This window comes from Cuculus canorus, chromosome 34, assembly GCF_017976375.1.
Source record: "Cuculus canorus isolate bCucCan1 chromosome 34, bCucCan1.pri, whole genome shotgun sequence".
Taxonomy (NCBI): Eukaryota; Metazoa; Chordata; class Aves; order Cuculiformes; family Cuculidae; genus Cuculus; species Cuculus canorus.
Genome location: NC_071434.1, coordinates 1,040,258 through 1,053,136, shown reverse-complemented (window position 1 = coordinate 1,053,136; position 12,879 = coordinate 1,040,258). Strand labels below are relative to the sequence as shown.

The 12,879-nt window shown below is 66.7% G+C and overlaps 1 protein-coding gene across 1 annotated transcript; it reads right to left on the bottom strand.

Moving 5' to 3' along the window:
- Nucleotides 1–1,225: 1,225 nt before the first annotated feature.
- On the bottom strand, nt 1,226–11,646 carry FRMD8 (FERM domain containing 8). The gene is made up of 10 exons (XM_054052467.1): nt 11,568–11,646; nt 10,808–10,966; nt 9,788–9,889; nt 9,076–9,134; nt 8,110–8,276; nt 6,069–6,257; nt 4,742–4,862; nt 3,706–3,897; nt 2,392–2,605; nt 1,226–1,955 (listed from the first exon to the last, which is right to left on the bottom strand). Exons 1-10 carry the CDS (start codon nt 11,611–11,613, stop codon nt 1,870–1,872), a joined length of 1,335 nt encoding a protein of 444 aa, XP_053908442.1. The 5' UTR covers nt 11,614–11,646; the 3' UTR covers nt 1,226–1,869.
- Between the last annotated feature and the right edge of the window lie 1,233 nt (nt 11,647–12,879).

Genomic DNA, 12,879 nt, shown 5'->3' with positions numbered 1-12,879 from the left:
GGTGGCTGGCGGAGGGATACGCGCTGAGGCGGCCCCCGCGGTGAAACGGCCCCCACGCGCGCGGCCGGTTCTAACCGGCTCCGGCTGGCGCAGAGCGCGGAGGCGCATGCGCGGGGTTGACCACGCCCACAAATCGCTGCCGCAGTGCCCTAACCACGCCCTTTCCTCATTGATGCAACAGTTCTGACCACGCCCCTCCATTGATACGATTGGTACGATTGGCCCCGCCCACCGCCCCCCCTCAGTTCCCGCCCGTTCTCTTCCGGCCCAAAATGGCGGACACTCCCCTCCCCCCTTCCAGAAGGAAAAGGTAAAACAAGAAAAAAACACTTTTTCCCCCACATTTTTACCTCAGGAATTGGCCGCGCAGCCCCTCTCCCACACTCAGCGCTCCCCACCACCCAAAAAAACCCGTTTTATCCCCAAAATAGCCGCTCACACCCCCAAAACCCCACATTTTCTCTTCAAAACAGCCGCCCCACCCCCAAAAAAGCATTTTATCCCCCCAAAAATGGCAGAATTTGATCCAAACCAGAAGTTTTAACACAAAACGGTGGGATTTCCCCCCCGAACTGGTGGGATTTGTGGCAAAACCAGCGGGAATTGTCCTGAAATGACAGGAGTTACCTGAAACCAGCAGGATTTGCCCCAAAAGTGGTGGGATTTGGCCTCAAACTGGCGGGATTTGACTAAAAAATGGTGGGATTTGCCATAAATCAGCAGAGTTTACCTCAAACCGGTGGGATTTACCCCAAAACCGGTGGGATTTACCCCAAACCAGCAGAATTTACCCCAAAACTGGCAGGATTCACCCCAAACCCAGTGGGATTTGCTCCAAAACCTGCGTGATTTACCCCAAACCAGCAGAATTTACCCCCAAAATGGCAGGATTGACCCCAAACCCAGTGGGATTTACCCCCATCCAGGGGGATTTGCCCCAAACTGCCTGAATTTAACCCCAAACTGCCCAGATTGGCCCCAAACCCGTCCCCAGTGACGCACACGCGTGTGTTCGTCAGGTCTAAAATGGCCGCCGTCACGTGGCGCCATTGGGCAGCACTGCCCCCCCCCCCCCCCGCCCAAGCCCCCAAACCCCCAGAATTGGCCCCAAACTCATGGTGGGGGCGTCCATGTCCATGGGTACTTTATTGGGGGGGCTCCCAGTGCTCCCAGTCCGTGTTGGGGGGGTCCCAGTGGGTGGGGGGGGCTCCCAGTTGGTGCTGGAGGGGTCCCAGTGGGTGAGGGGGGTCTCCCAGTTGGTGCTGGAGGGGTCCCAGTGGGTGTTGGGGGGCTCCCAGTTGGTGCTGGAGGGGTCCCAGTGGGTGTTGGGGGGCTCCCAGTTGGTGCTGGGGGGCTCCCAGTTGGTGCTGGAGGGGTCCCAGTGGGTGTTGGGGGGTCCCAGTTGGTGCTGGGGGGCTCCCAGTTGGTGCTGGAGGGGTCCCAGTGGGTGTTGGGGGTCTCCCAGTTGGTGCTGGGGAGTCCCAGTGGGTGAGGGGGGGCTCCCAGTTGGTGCTGGAAGGGTCCCAGTGGCTGGGTGGGGGCTCCCAATGCTCCCAGTTGGTGTTGGGGGGGTCCCAGTGGGAGCTTCCAGTGCTCCCAGTATGTGCCAAGAGGTTCATAGGTGGCACAAGGGGCTTCCCAGTTGGTGCTGGGGGGTTCCCAGTGCTCCCAGTTGATCCCAGAGGAGTCCCAGTGGGTGGGTGGGGGCTCCCAATCTGTGCTTGGCGGGGGGGGGTCCCAGTCCATGCCAGAGGAGTCCCAGTGGGTGCAGGGCGAAGTGGGGGGGGTCCGAGTGGGCATGGCGGCTCCCAGTGTTCCCAGTGTGTGTGGGGGGGTGTCTCCCAGTGCTCCCAGTAGGAGTGGGGGGGCTCAGCCCTGCTCCAGCCCTGCCGCCCCCCCCCGCCCGAAGAAGGACGCCGAGCGCCGGGGGGGCTTCACGCGCCGCAGCTCCTGCCCTGAGGGGGGAAAAGAGGGGGTCACCGCACACCCCAACTGTTTCCCCCCTTCACCCCTGGGGCCCCCCTATGTCCCCCCTGGACCCCAAGTCATTGCCCCCCCCTCACTAGGGTCCCCCCAAATGCCCTTCCCCCCACCTCCCTACCCCGTGGGACCCCCATATATCCCCCCTGGACCCCAAGTCATCGCCCCCCCCTCACTAGGGTCCCCTCAAATACCCTCTCCCCCACCTCCTCACCCCGTGGGACCCCCCTGGACCCCAAGTCATTGCCCCCCCCACACTAGGGTCCCCCAAATGCCCTCCCCCCCACCTCCCCGCCCTATGGGACCCCCCCAGGTCCCCCGCTGAAGCCCAAGTGCCCCCCCCCAGGGTGTCCCCCTGCACCCCATTCCCCTCCAGGCCCTGGGGCTCCCCTCTATGTGCCCCCCCCTCACCCTCCCGCACGAAGTCGAGGGTCGGGAGGCGCTGCAGCCGCCGCCGCCGGGAGGGGGCGCCCGAGGTGGGCGGGGCTTCGGGCGCGGTGGGCGGGGACAATTCCGCGTTGGGTGGGGCCTCGGGGCAGGCCTCGGGCGCGGTGGGCGGGGCCTCGGGCGCGGTGGGCGGGGCCAGGGCGATGCAGCACTCGATGAGGGCGCTCATGAGCGGCGCCTGCGGGCGGGGGCGGGATCAGCGCCCCGTAGGGCCCACAGGGACCCATAGAGACCCATAGAGACCCACAGGGACCCATAGAGGAACCCATAGGGACCCACAGAGACACCCACAGGGACCCATAGAGTCCACAGAAGCACCCATAGGGACCCATAGAGACCCACAGGGACCCATAGAGACCTATAGAGACCCACAGAGGCACCCACAGGGACCCATAGAGGAACCCATAGGGACCCACAGAGACACCCACAGGGACCCATAGAGTCCACAGAGGCACCCATAGAGACCCATAGAGCCCACAGGGACCCATAGAGGAACCCATAGAGACCCCCAGAGGCGGCCACAGGGACCCATACAGACCCCCAGAGGCACCCACAGGGACCCATAGAGACCCACAGGGACCCATAGAGCCCACAGAGGCACCCACAGGGACCCATAGGGACCTGTAGAGTCCACAGAGGCACCCATAGAGACCCATAGAGCACACAGGGACCCACAGGGACCCACAGAGGCGCCCATAGAACCCACAAAGGCACTCACAGAGACCCATAGAGACCCCCAGAGGCACCCATAGGGACCCATAGAGACCCACAGGGGCCCACAAGGACCCATAGAGCCCACAGGGACCCATAGAGGAACCCATAGAGACCCACAGAGGCACCCATAGGGACATATAGAGACCCATAGAGCCCACAGGGACCCATAGAGACCCCCAGAGGCACCCATAGGGACCCATAGAGACCCACAGGGGCTCACAAGGACCCATAGAGCCCACAGGGACCCATAGAGGAACCCATAGAGACCCACAGAGGCACCCATAGAGACCCATAGAGCACACAGGGACCTGCAAGGACCCATAGAGACCCACAGCGACCCATAGAGCAACTCATAGGGGCCCACAGGGACACATAGAGCCCCATAGAGTAACCTCTATGGACCCATAAAGACCCATAACCACCCATAGCGACTCACAGCGACCCACCGGGACTCATAGAGCCCATAGAGACCCCCAGGGACCCATAGACCCACCCATAGGGGCCGATAGAGCCCATAGGAACCCATAGAGAACCCACAGCCGTGGGTCGCGCCGTGGGTCTGACCTGTGGGGAGAAGATGCGCAGCAGGCGGCTGACGGGGGCCCCGTCGTGGTCGCCATCGAACTCCAACCAGAGCTGGGGGGGCTCCTCCTGCCCCACGGCGCTGTCCTCTTGCCCCACGGCGCCGTCCTCCTGCCCCACGGCGCCCACCAGCTCCCAGCACAGCTCAGCGTAGGTCAGCGACAGCAGCACTTGCTGGGGGGCCGGGGGTCAGCCCCACGGCTGCCCCATAGCATCCCCTTCTGCCCCACGGTTGCCCCATAGCATCCCCTTCTGCCCCACGGCTGCCCCATAGCATCCCCTTCTGCCCCATAGCATCCCCTTCTGCCCCACGGCTGCCCCATAGCATCCCCTTCTGCCCCATAGCATCCCTTTCTGCCCCACGGCTGCCCCACTGCAGCCCCTTCTGCCCCACGGCTGCCCCATAGCATCCCCTTCTGCCCCACGGCTGCCCCATAGCAGCTCCTTCTGCCCAACGGCTGCCCCATAGCATCCCCTTCTGCCCCACGGCTGCCCCACTGCAGCCCCTTCTGCCCCATGGCTGCCCCATAGCATCCCTTTCTGCCCCACAGCTGCCTCACTGCAGCCCCTGCCCCACATCCTCCCTTATCCCACAGCATCCCTATGCCCCACAGCTGCCCCATAGCCTCCCCACAGCCCCACTCATGGGCCTGATCCTGCCCCATAGCCCCCCCCAGACCCCCCCAACAGGCCTGATACTGCCCCATAGCCCCCCCAGACCCCTCCAACAGGCCTGCTCCTGCCCCATAGCCCCCCCCAGACCCCCCCAACAGGCCTGCTCCTGCCCCATAGCCCCCCCCGACCCCCCCAACAGGCCTGATCCTGCCCCATAGCCCCCCCCTGACAACCCCCAACAGGCCTGATCCTGCCCCATAGCCCCCCAGCCCCCCCCAACAGGCCTGCTCCTGCCCCATAGCCCCCCCAGACCCCCCCAACAGGCCTGCTCCTGCCCCATAGCCCCCCCAGACCCCCCCAACAGGCCTGCTCCTGCCCCATAGCCCCCCCCAGCCCCCCATACCCTCTCGCGGGGGTCGATGACGGTGACCCCCTCCAGCCCCACGGCGACGCTGACGGGGCGCAGCCCCCCCCGGCCCAGCAGCCCCCCCGGCCGCTCGATGGCCCCCGGGAAGAAGGCGCACCTGGGGGGCGGAAATGTGTGGGTCAGGGGAGGCACTTGGGGGGCAGACACACCCCCCCCCCCCACACCCCTCCCTGGGGCACTTGAGGGCTCTGGGGTGACTTGGGGGGCGCAGGACGGGGGGGGACATGGGGGCTGGGGGGCACTTAGGGGGCTCCGGGGTGACTTAGGGGTCCGGGGGGGCTGGAGGAGCAGGAGTGGGGGGTCCCCGGGGGGTGTCTGTCCCTATGGGAGGATTTGGGGATCCCTGGGGGGGTCCTTGTCCCCATGGGGGGGTGGTCCCTGTCCCCATGGAGGGGCTCTGGGGGTCCCTGGGGGAGGGTCCCTATCCCTATGGGAGGATTTGGGGGTCCCTGGGGGAGTTCTTGTCCCTGGGGGGGGGGTCCCTGTGCCCATGGAGGGGCTCTGGGGGTCCCTGGGGGGTCCCTGTCCCTATGAGAGGATTTGGGGGTCGCTGGTGGGGGTCCCTGTCCCTATGGGGAGCGGTCCCTGAACCCCTGGAGGGGCTCTGGGGGTCCCTGGGGGGGGTCCCTGTCCCCATGGAGGGGCTATGGGGGTCCCTGTGGGGGTCCCTGTCCCTATGGGAGGATTTGGGGGTCCCTGTGGGGGTCCCTGTCCCTATGGGAGGATTTGGGGATCCCTAGGGGTGTTCTTGTCCCCATGGGGGGGTCCCTGTCCCCATGGAGGGGCTCTGGGGGTCCCTGGGGTGCGGGTCCTGTCCCTATGGGAAGATTTGGGGGTCCCTGGGGGTGTCCTTGTCCCCATGGGGGTTCCCTGTCCCACTGGGGAGGCCGCTGTCCCCCCGGGTGGGTCCCTGAGGGTGTCTCTGTCCCCACGGGGGTGTCCCTGTGCCTACGGGGGGGTCCCCGGGGTGTCCCTGTCCCCATGGGAGGGTCCATGTCCCCCCGGGTGGGTCCCTGGGGGTGTCCCTGTCCCCACGGGGGTGTCCCTGTCCCCATGGGGGGGTCCCTGTCCCCATGGAGGGGGTCCGTGTCCCTATGGAGGTGTCCCCGGGGGTGTCCCTGTCCCCACGGGGGTGTCCCTGTCCCCCCAGCAGGGTCCCTGTCCCCCCAGGTGGGTCCCTGGGGGTGTCCCTGTCCCCACGGGGGTGTCCCTGTCCCCATGGGGGTGTCCCCGGGGGTGTCCCTGTGCCCACGGGGGTGTCCCTGTCCCCATGGGGGGGTCCCCGGGGGTTCCCCCCCCTCACCCGTAGGCGGGCAGCGCGTGGCAGCGCCGCAGGAAGGTGCGGGCGAGGAGGGCTCCGGGGGTCTCTGGGCCGGGGGTGCGGGCGAAGGCCGTGAGCAGCTCCTGCTCGGGGGGGGGCGCGCGGGGGCCGAACAGCAGCGCCCCCCAGCGGCGGGGCAGTGGCGGCGGCAGCACCTCCGGCACCAGCGGCCTGGGGGGGAACGGGGCGGTTAGGGGGCGGTTAGGGGGGGGCAGAGAAAGGGGGGGGCTGTTAGGGGGGTGGGGGGGACGGTTAGGGGGCAGAGAGAAGGTTGGGGGCGGTTAGGGGGCAGAGAGAAGGTTGGGGGGCTGTTGGGGGGCGGTTAGGGGGCAGAGAGAAGGTTGGGGGCGGTTAGGGGGCACAGAGAAGGTTGGGGGGCGGTTAGGGGGCAGAGAGAAGGTTGGGGGCGGTTAGGGGGCACAGAGAAGGTTGGGGGGCGGTTAGGGGGCAGAGAGAAGGTTGGGGGGTGGTTAGGGGGAGCGGTTAGGGGGGGCAGAGAAGGTGGGGGGGCAGTTAGGGGGGGCAGAGAAGGTTGGGGGGCACAGAGAAGGTTGGGGGGTGGTTAGGGGGAGCGGTTAGGGGGCACAGAGAAGGGGGGGGCGGTTGGGGGGGCAGAGAAGGTTGGGGGGGGCGGTTAGGGGGCACAGAGAAGGTGGGGGGCGGTTAGGGGGGGCAGAGAAGGTTGGGGGGGCGGTTAGGGGGCACAGAGAAGGGGGGGCGGTTAGGGGGGTGGGGGGGACGGTTAGGGGGCACAGAGAAGGTGGGGGGGCGGTTAGGGGGGTGGGGGGATGGTTAGGGGGCAAAGAGAAGATTGGGGGCAGTTAGGGGGTGGGTTGCTGTGGGTCAGGAAATCCTACAGGTTAAGTTGTGGGTCACTATGGGTCAGGGTATGAGTCCTGTGGGTCACTATGGGTCAGGCTGTGGGTCAGGGGATCCTGTGGGTCATTATGGGTCACTATGGGTCAGGGTGTGGGTCATGTGGGTCACTATGGGTCAAGACATGGATCCTGTGCGTCATTATGGGTTGCTGTGGGTCAGGGGATCCTGTGGGTCAGGCTGTGGGTCAGGCTGTGGGTCAGGCTGTGAGTCAATATGGGTCAGAGCATGAGTCCTGTGAGTCATTATGGGTCACTATGGGTCAGGCTGTGGGTCGCTGTGGGTCAGGGTGTGGCTCGGGATCCTGTGGGTCAGGCTGTGGGTCACTATGGGTCAGAGTGTGGGTCAGAGCATCCTGTGGGTCGCTGTGGGTCAGGAGATCCTACAGGCCAGGCTGTGGGTCACTGTGGGTCAGGGCGTGGGTCCTGTGGGTCAGGCTGTGGGTCACTGTGGGTCAGGGCATGAGTCCTGTGGGTCATTATGGGTCGCTATGGGTCAGACTGTGGGTCAGGGCATCCTGTGGGTTATTATGGGTCGCTGTGGGTCAGGCTGTGGGTCGCTACGGGTCAGGGCATGAGTCCTGTGGGTCACTATGGGTCAGGGCGTGGGTCAGGAGATTCTGTGGGTCAGGCTGTGGGTCACTATGGGTCAGGGCATGAGTCTTGTGGGTCACTATGGGTCAGGGCATGAATCTTGTGGGTCACTATGGGTCGCTGTGGGTCAGGGTGTGGGTCACTATGGGTCAGGGTGTGGATCCTGCAGATCACTATGGGTTGCTGTGGGTCAGGCTGTGGGTCGCTATGGGTCAGGGCGTGGGTCCTGTGGGTCACTGTGGGTCAGGCCATGGGTCACTATGGGTCAGGGCATGAATCCTGTGGGTCACTATGGGTCAGGCCGTGGGTTCCTATGGGTCGCTGTGGGTCAGGGGATCCTGTGGGTCAGGCTGTGGGTCGCTATGGGTCAGGCCGTGGGTCCTGTGGGTCACTATGGGTCGCTGTGGGTCAGGCCGTGGGTCCTGCGGGTCGCTATGGGTCAGGCTGTGGGTCGCTGTGGGTCAGGCCGTGGGTCCTGCGGGTTGCTGTGGGTCGCTATGGGTCACTATGGGTCAGGGCGTGGGTCGCTGTGGGTCAGACTGTGGGTCACTGACCGCAGGCCGCGGGCTGTGTGCTCCGTGGGGCAGAAGGGGCCGAGGCGCAGGCGCAGCGCCAGAGCCCCGAGCTGCAGCGCCTCGGGCTGCGCCGTGGGGCAGCGCCCGGCGGCCACCAGCGCCCGCGCGTCCTCCCACAGCAGTTGCAGCAGCGCCTCCTCCGACACCTGTGGGGCACAGAGACCGTGGGGCGCCCCATAGCGAACCCCCGTAGTGACCCACAGCGACCCATAACCCCCCATAGCGACCTACAGCGCCCCATAACCCCCCATAGCACCCCATTGACCCAACAGCGTCCTCCCACAGCAGCTGCAGCAGCGGCTCCTCTGACACCTGTGGGGCACAGAGACCGTGGGGCGCCCCATAGCGAACCCCCGTAGTGACCTACAGCGCCCCATAACCCCCCATAGCACCCCATTGACCCAACAGCGTCCTCCCACAGCAGCTGCAGCAGCGCCTCCTCCGACACCTGTGGGGCAGAGAGACCGTGGGGCGCCCCATAGCGAACCCCCGTAGTGACCTACAGCGCCCCATAACCCCCCATAGCGCCCCATTGACCCAACAGCGTCCTCTCACAGCAGCTGCAGCAGCAGCAGCTCCACCGACACTTGGGGGGCACAGACACCGTGGGGCGCCCCATAGTGCCCCATAATCGCCCGTAGCGCCCCATACCCCCCCATAGCGCCCCACAATCCCCCATAGCGCCCCATTGACCCAACAGCGTCGTCCCACAGCAGCTGCAGCTCCACTGACACTTGGGGGGCAGAGAGACCGTGGGGCGCCCCATAGCTCCCTATAAAACCCACAGCGCCCCACACCTGCCTATAACCCATAGGAAAAACAGTTCCTATGAAATCCAGGGAGCATAAACGCCGTGGGGTGCCCTATAGCACCCCGTAACCCCCATCCCTGCCCCATAGCGCCCCACATCGCCCCATAACCCTGCCCCATAGCGCCCCCCCTCACCTCCAGCTCTTCACTCTTGGGGAAGAACACATTCCTGCGCAGCTGCAGACACGGCTCCTCTGGGGGGGACGTGGGGGTCAGGGGGGGACGTGGGGGTCAGGGAGTGACTTAGGGGTCAGGGGGGGGTCTTAGGGGTCGGGGGGGACGTGGGGGTCAGAGGGACTCAGGAATCAAGAGGGACTTATGGGGTGGAGAAACTTGGGGGTCAGGAGGGGCTGAGGGGTCCCAGGGGGGTCCCAGGGGTGATGGGGGGTCCTGAGGGTATCGGGGGGGGATCTGGGGGGCCCCAGGGAGGGTCCCAGGGGTGATGGGGGGTCCTGAGGGTCCCGGGGGCGTATCTGGGGGTCCTGGGGGGGGTCTCAGGGGTGATGGGGGGTCCTGAGGGGGGGGTCCCAGGGGTCATGGGGGGTCCTGAGTGGGGCTCTGGGGTCCTGGGGGGGGTCCCAGGGGTGATGGGGGGTCCTGAGGGTCTCGGGGGGTGTCTGCGGTCCCGGGGGGGTCCCAGGGGTGCTGGGGGGTCCTGAGGGGGTTCTGGGGTGCTGGGGGGGTCCCAGGGGTCATGGGGGGTCCTGAGGGTCCCAGGGGTGATGGGGTGTCCTGAGGGGGTTCCTGGGGGTCATGGGGGGTCCTGAGGGTCCCAGGGGGGGATTGGGGGGTCCCGGGGGGTCCAGGGGGGTCCCAGGGATGATGGGGGTCCGGGGGGGTCTCTCACCCCGGGCGATGTCGGCAGGGGAGGCGCAGCTGAAGCGCAGCAGCAGCTCCGGCCACTGACGGGCCAAGCGCAGCGGGCGGTGACGCGGCTGCAGCTGCACCTCTGGGGGGGACAGGGGGAAAAGGGGGGGACAGGGGGATGGGGGCGACATGGGGACAGGGGGAGACATGGGGGGTATGGGGATGGGGGCGACATGGGGACAGGGGGGATATGGGGATGGGGAGGATATGGGGGATGGGGGACATGGAGGACAAGGGGGAACATGGGGTGCAAAGACAAGGAGATGGGGGACATGGGGGGGACATGGGGATGGGGGGGACATGGGGGACATGGCGGATAAAGGGGGGACATGGGGGATAGAGGGGAAAGATAGGGGACAAGGGGGGACATGGGGGAGAAGGAGGGACACGGGGATGGGGGGACAACGGGGGACATGGGGATGGGGGGACATGGGGGACAAGGGGGGACATGGCGGATAAAGGGGGGACATGGGGGACAAGGGGGGACAAGGCGGATAAAGGGGGGACAAGGGGTGCAAGGACAAGGAGATGGGGGGACATGGGGGATAAAGGGGGAACATGGGGTCAAGGGGGGACATGGGGGAGAAGGGGGGACATGGGGGATAAAGGGGGGGACAAGGGGGGACATAGGGGACAAGGGGGACATGGGGATGGGGGGACATGGGGGATAAAGGGGGGACAAGGGGGGACAAGAGGGGGACATGGGGGATAAAGGGGGGACAAGAGGGGGACATGGGTGATAAGGAAAGACATGGAGGATAAGGGGGGACATGGGAAAATGGGGATGGGGACATAGGGGACAAGGGGGAACATGGGGGGCACACGGGGTCACAGGCCCCTTCCCGCCTCCTTAACCACGCCCATTCCTATTAGCCCCGCCCCTCCCTTAGCCCCGCCCCTCCCCTCCCCATGGCCACGCCCCCTCGATCCCGCCGCACGCCCATTCTCACCCCGCGCCCCCTTTAGCCCCGCCCCCTCTCCCTCGGCCCCGCCCCCTCACCGAGGCTGTCGGAGCTCATCCAGAGCGCGAGCGCGCCGAGGGCGCGGGGGGGCAGAGAGAGCGCCCCCTGCAGGCGCCGCAGCAGCTCCGCCGCCGTAGGGCCCGGGGGGGGCTCGGGGGGCAGCGGCAGCGCCTCCCCCCCCGGCAGGAACAGCAGCACTGGGGGGGGGGGGGTGGTCACACGGGGACACCCCCTCCCCAGGGGGAACCCCCCGAACCCCCTAAAGGAGCCCCATCAGGAAACCCCGGAACCCCCAAAAGGGACCGCGGGACCCCCCAACCCCCTTCCCCGCCCCCCCCAAAAAAGAGACCCCCCCAAGGGACCTCCCCGAACCCCCTAAAGGAACCCCATCAGGGAACCCCGGAACCCCAAAAAGGGAGCCCGGGACTCCCCCGAACCCCCTTTCCCCGCCCCCCCCCCAAAAAAAGGGACCCCCCCCCAAGGGAACCCCCCCGAACCCCCTAAAGGAGCCCCATCAGGAAACCCCGGAACCCCTCCCACGCCCCCCCAGACCCCCCAAAGGGATCCCGGCACCCCCCGCAAAGAGACCCCCCCCACCTCGAGGGACCCCCCAAAAGGGATCCCGGGATCCCCCCAACCTCCTTCCCCCGCCCCCCCCCAAAAGGGGACCCCCGAACCCCCTAAAAGAGCCCCATCAGCGACGCGGCTCCCCCCTACCCGCCCGCGACCCCCCAAAAGGGACCCCCCCCAACTTCCATCCCCCGCCCCCCCCAAAAAGGGGGACCCCCCCCCCCTCACCCGCCGCTCCGGGGGGCGCCCCCTCCCCCTCGCCCTCCCCGTCCATGAGCGCGGGGGGGGGGTTGTCCCGAGGGGGGTCCCGGGGGGGGTCAGGGGCTGCGGGGCCTCCGCGTTCCGCTCCCGCGCGCCCGGAAACGGCCGGAGGGGGCGGGGCCTGTGTGACGTCATCATCAGACCACGCCCATAAGGGGAGGGGGAGGAGCGAGCGAGCGAGCCCCGGTGGGGGGGGAGAGGGGAAATGGGGGGATTTGGGGGGAAATGAGTGGGAAATGGGGGGGAAATGGGGGGAAAGGAGTGGGAAATGGGGGGGAAATGGGGAGATTTGGAGGGGAAAGGGGGGAAAGGGGAGATTTGGGGGGAAATGGGGAGATTTGGGGGAAAAGGAGTAGGAAATGGGGGGAAATGGGGAGATTTGGGGGGGAAATGGGAGGAAATGGAGAGATAATGGGGGGAAATGGGGAGATTTGGGGGGAAAGGGAGGGGAAGGGGGCAGTTTCGGGGTGCTTGGGTGTTCCGGGGGGGGTGGGAGGAAGTAGGGGTTTTTGGGGAGTCCCAGGAGGGAAGGGGGGGAGGGATGGGGGGCAATGGGGGTCCCTTTTGGGGGGGTCTTTGAGGGGTTCGGGGGGGGGTCATGGGGTTTTTAGGGGGTCCTCGGGGGAGAACGAGAGAGGCTTTGGGGGAGTCTGGGGGGGAAAAATGGGGGAGTTGGGGGTCCCGCGGGGGGGGGAATGGAGGGGTTTGGGGGGGTCCCTGAGGATTTTGGGGGTCCCGGGGGGGACGTTCGGGGTCTCTGAGGGTTTTGAGGGTCCCGGGGGGGATGTTGGGGGTCCCTAAAGGTTTTGGGCGTCTCGGGAGGGGATATTGGGAGTCCCTGAAGGTTTTGGGGGTCCCGGGTGGGATGTTGGGGGTCCCGGGGGAGGATTTGAGGGTCCCTGAAGGTTTTGGGCGTCCCAGGGGAGGATTTGGGGGGGTCCCTGAAGGTTTTGAGGGTCCCAGGGGGGGATTTGGGGGCCCCTGAAGGTTTTGGGGTTCCCGGGGGGGTTTTGGGGTTCCCGGGGGGTCGCAGGAAGAGGCGCAGCCGCCGTACGAAGTATAGAACCGTGTATTCCTCTGTGCGCGGCGAAGAGGGGGGGTCCGGGGGGGGGGGGGGGGGTCAGGGGGTTCAGTTTTGGGGGTGGGGGTGGTTTTGGGGGTGCCCCGGGGGGGGGGTTTGGGGGTTCCCGGACCCCAATGGGGATTGGAGAAATTATAAAATAACGAACCCAAAGGAAGGAGCCGCGGGGGGGGCGGTAAAAAAACCCATTGAGGGGCA

Bases quoted from the DNA above. Each gene is read 5' to 3' on its own strand.
- FRMD8 (XM_054052467.1), bottom strand. From the start codon at position 11,613: ATGGACGGGGAGGGCGAGGGGGAGGGGGCGCCCCCCGGAGCGGCGG. The intron at 9,890-10,807 runs GTGAGGGGGCGG...TGTCCCCCCCAG, and splicing joins GATGAGCTCCGACAGCCTCG to AGGTGCAGCTGCAGCCGCGT. The intron at 1,956-2,391 runs GTGAGGGGGGGG...TTCCCCCCTCAG, and splicing joins CCTCGACTTCGTGCGGGAGG to GGCAGGAGCTGCGGCGCGTG.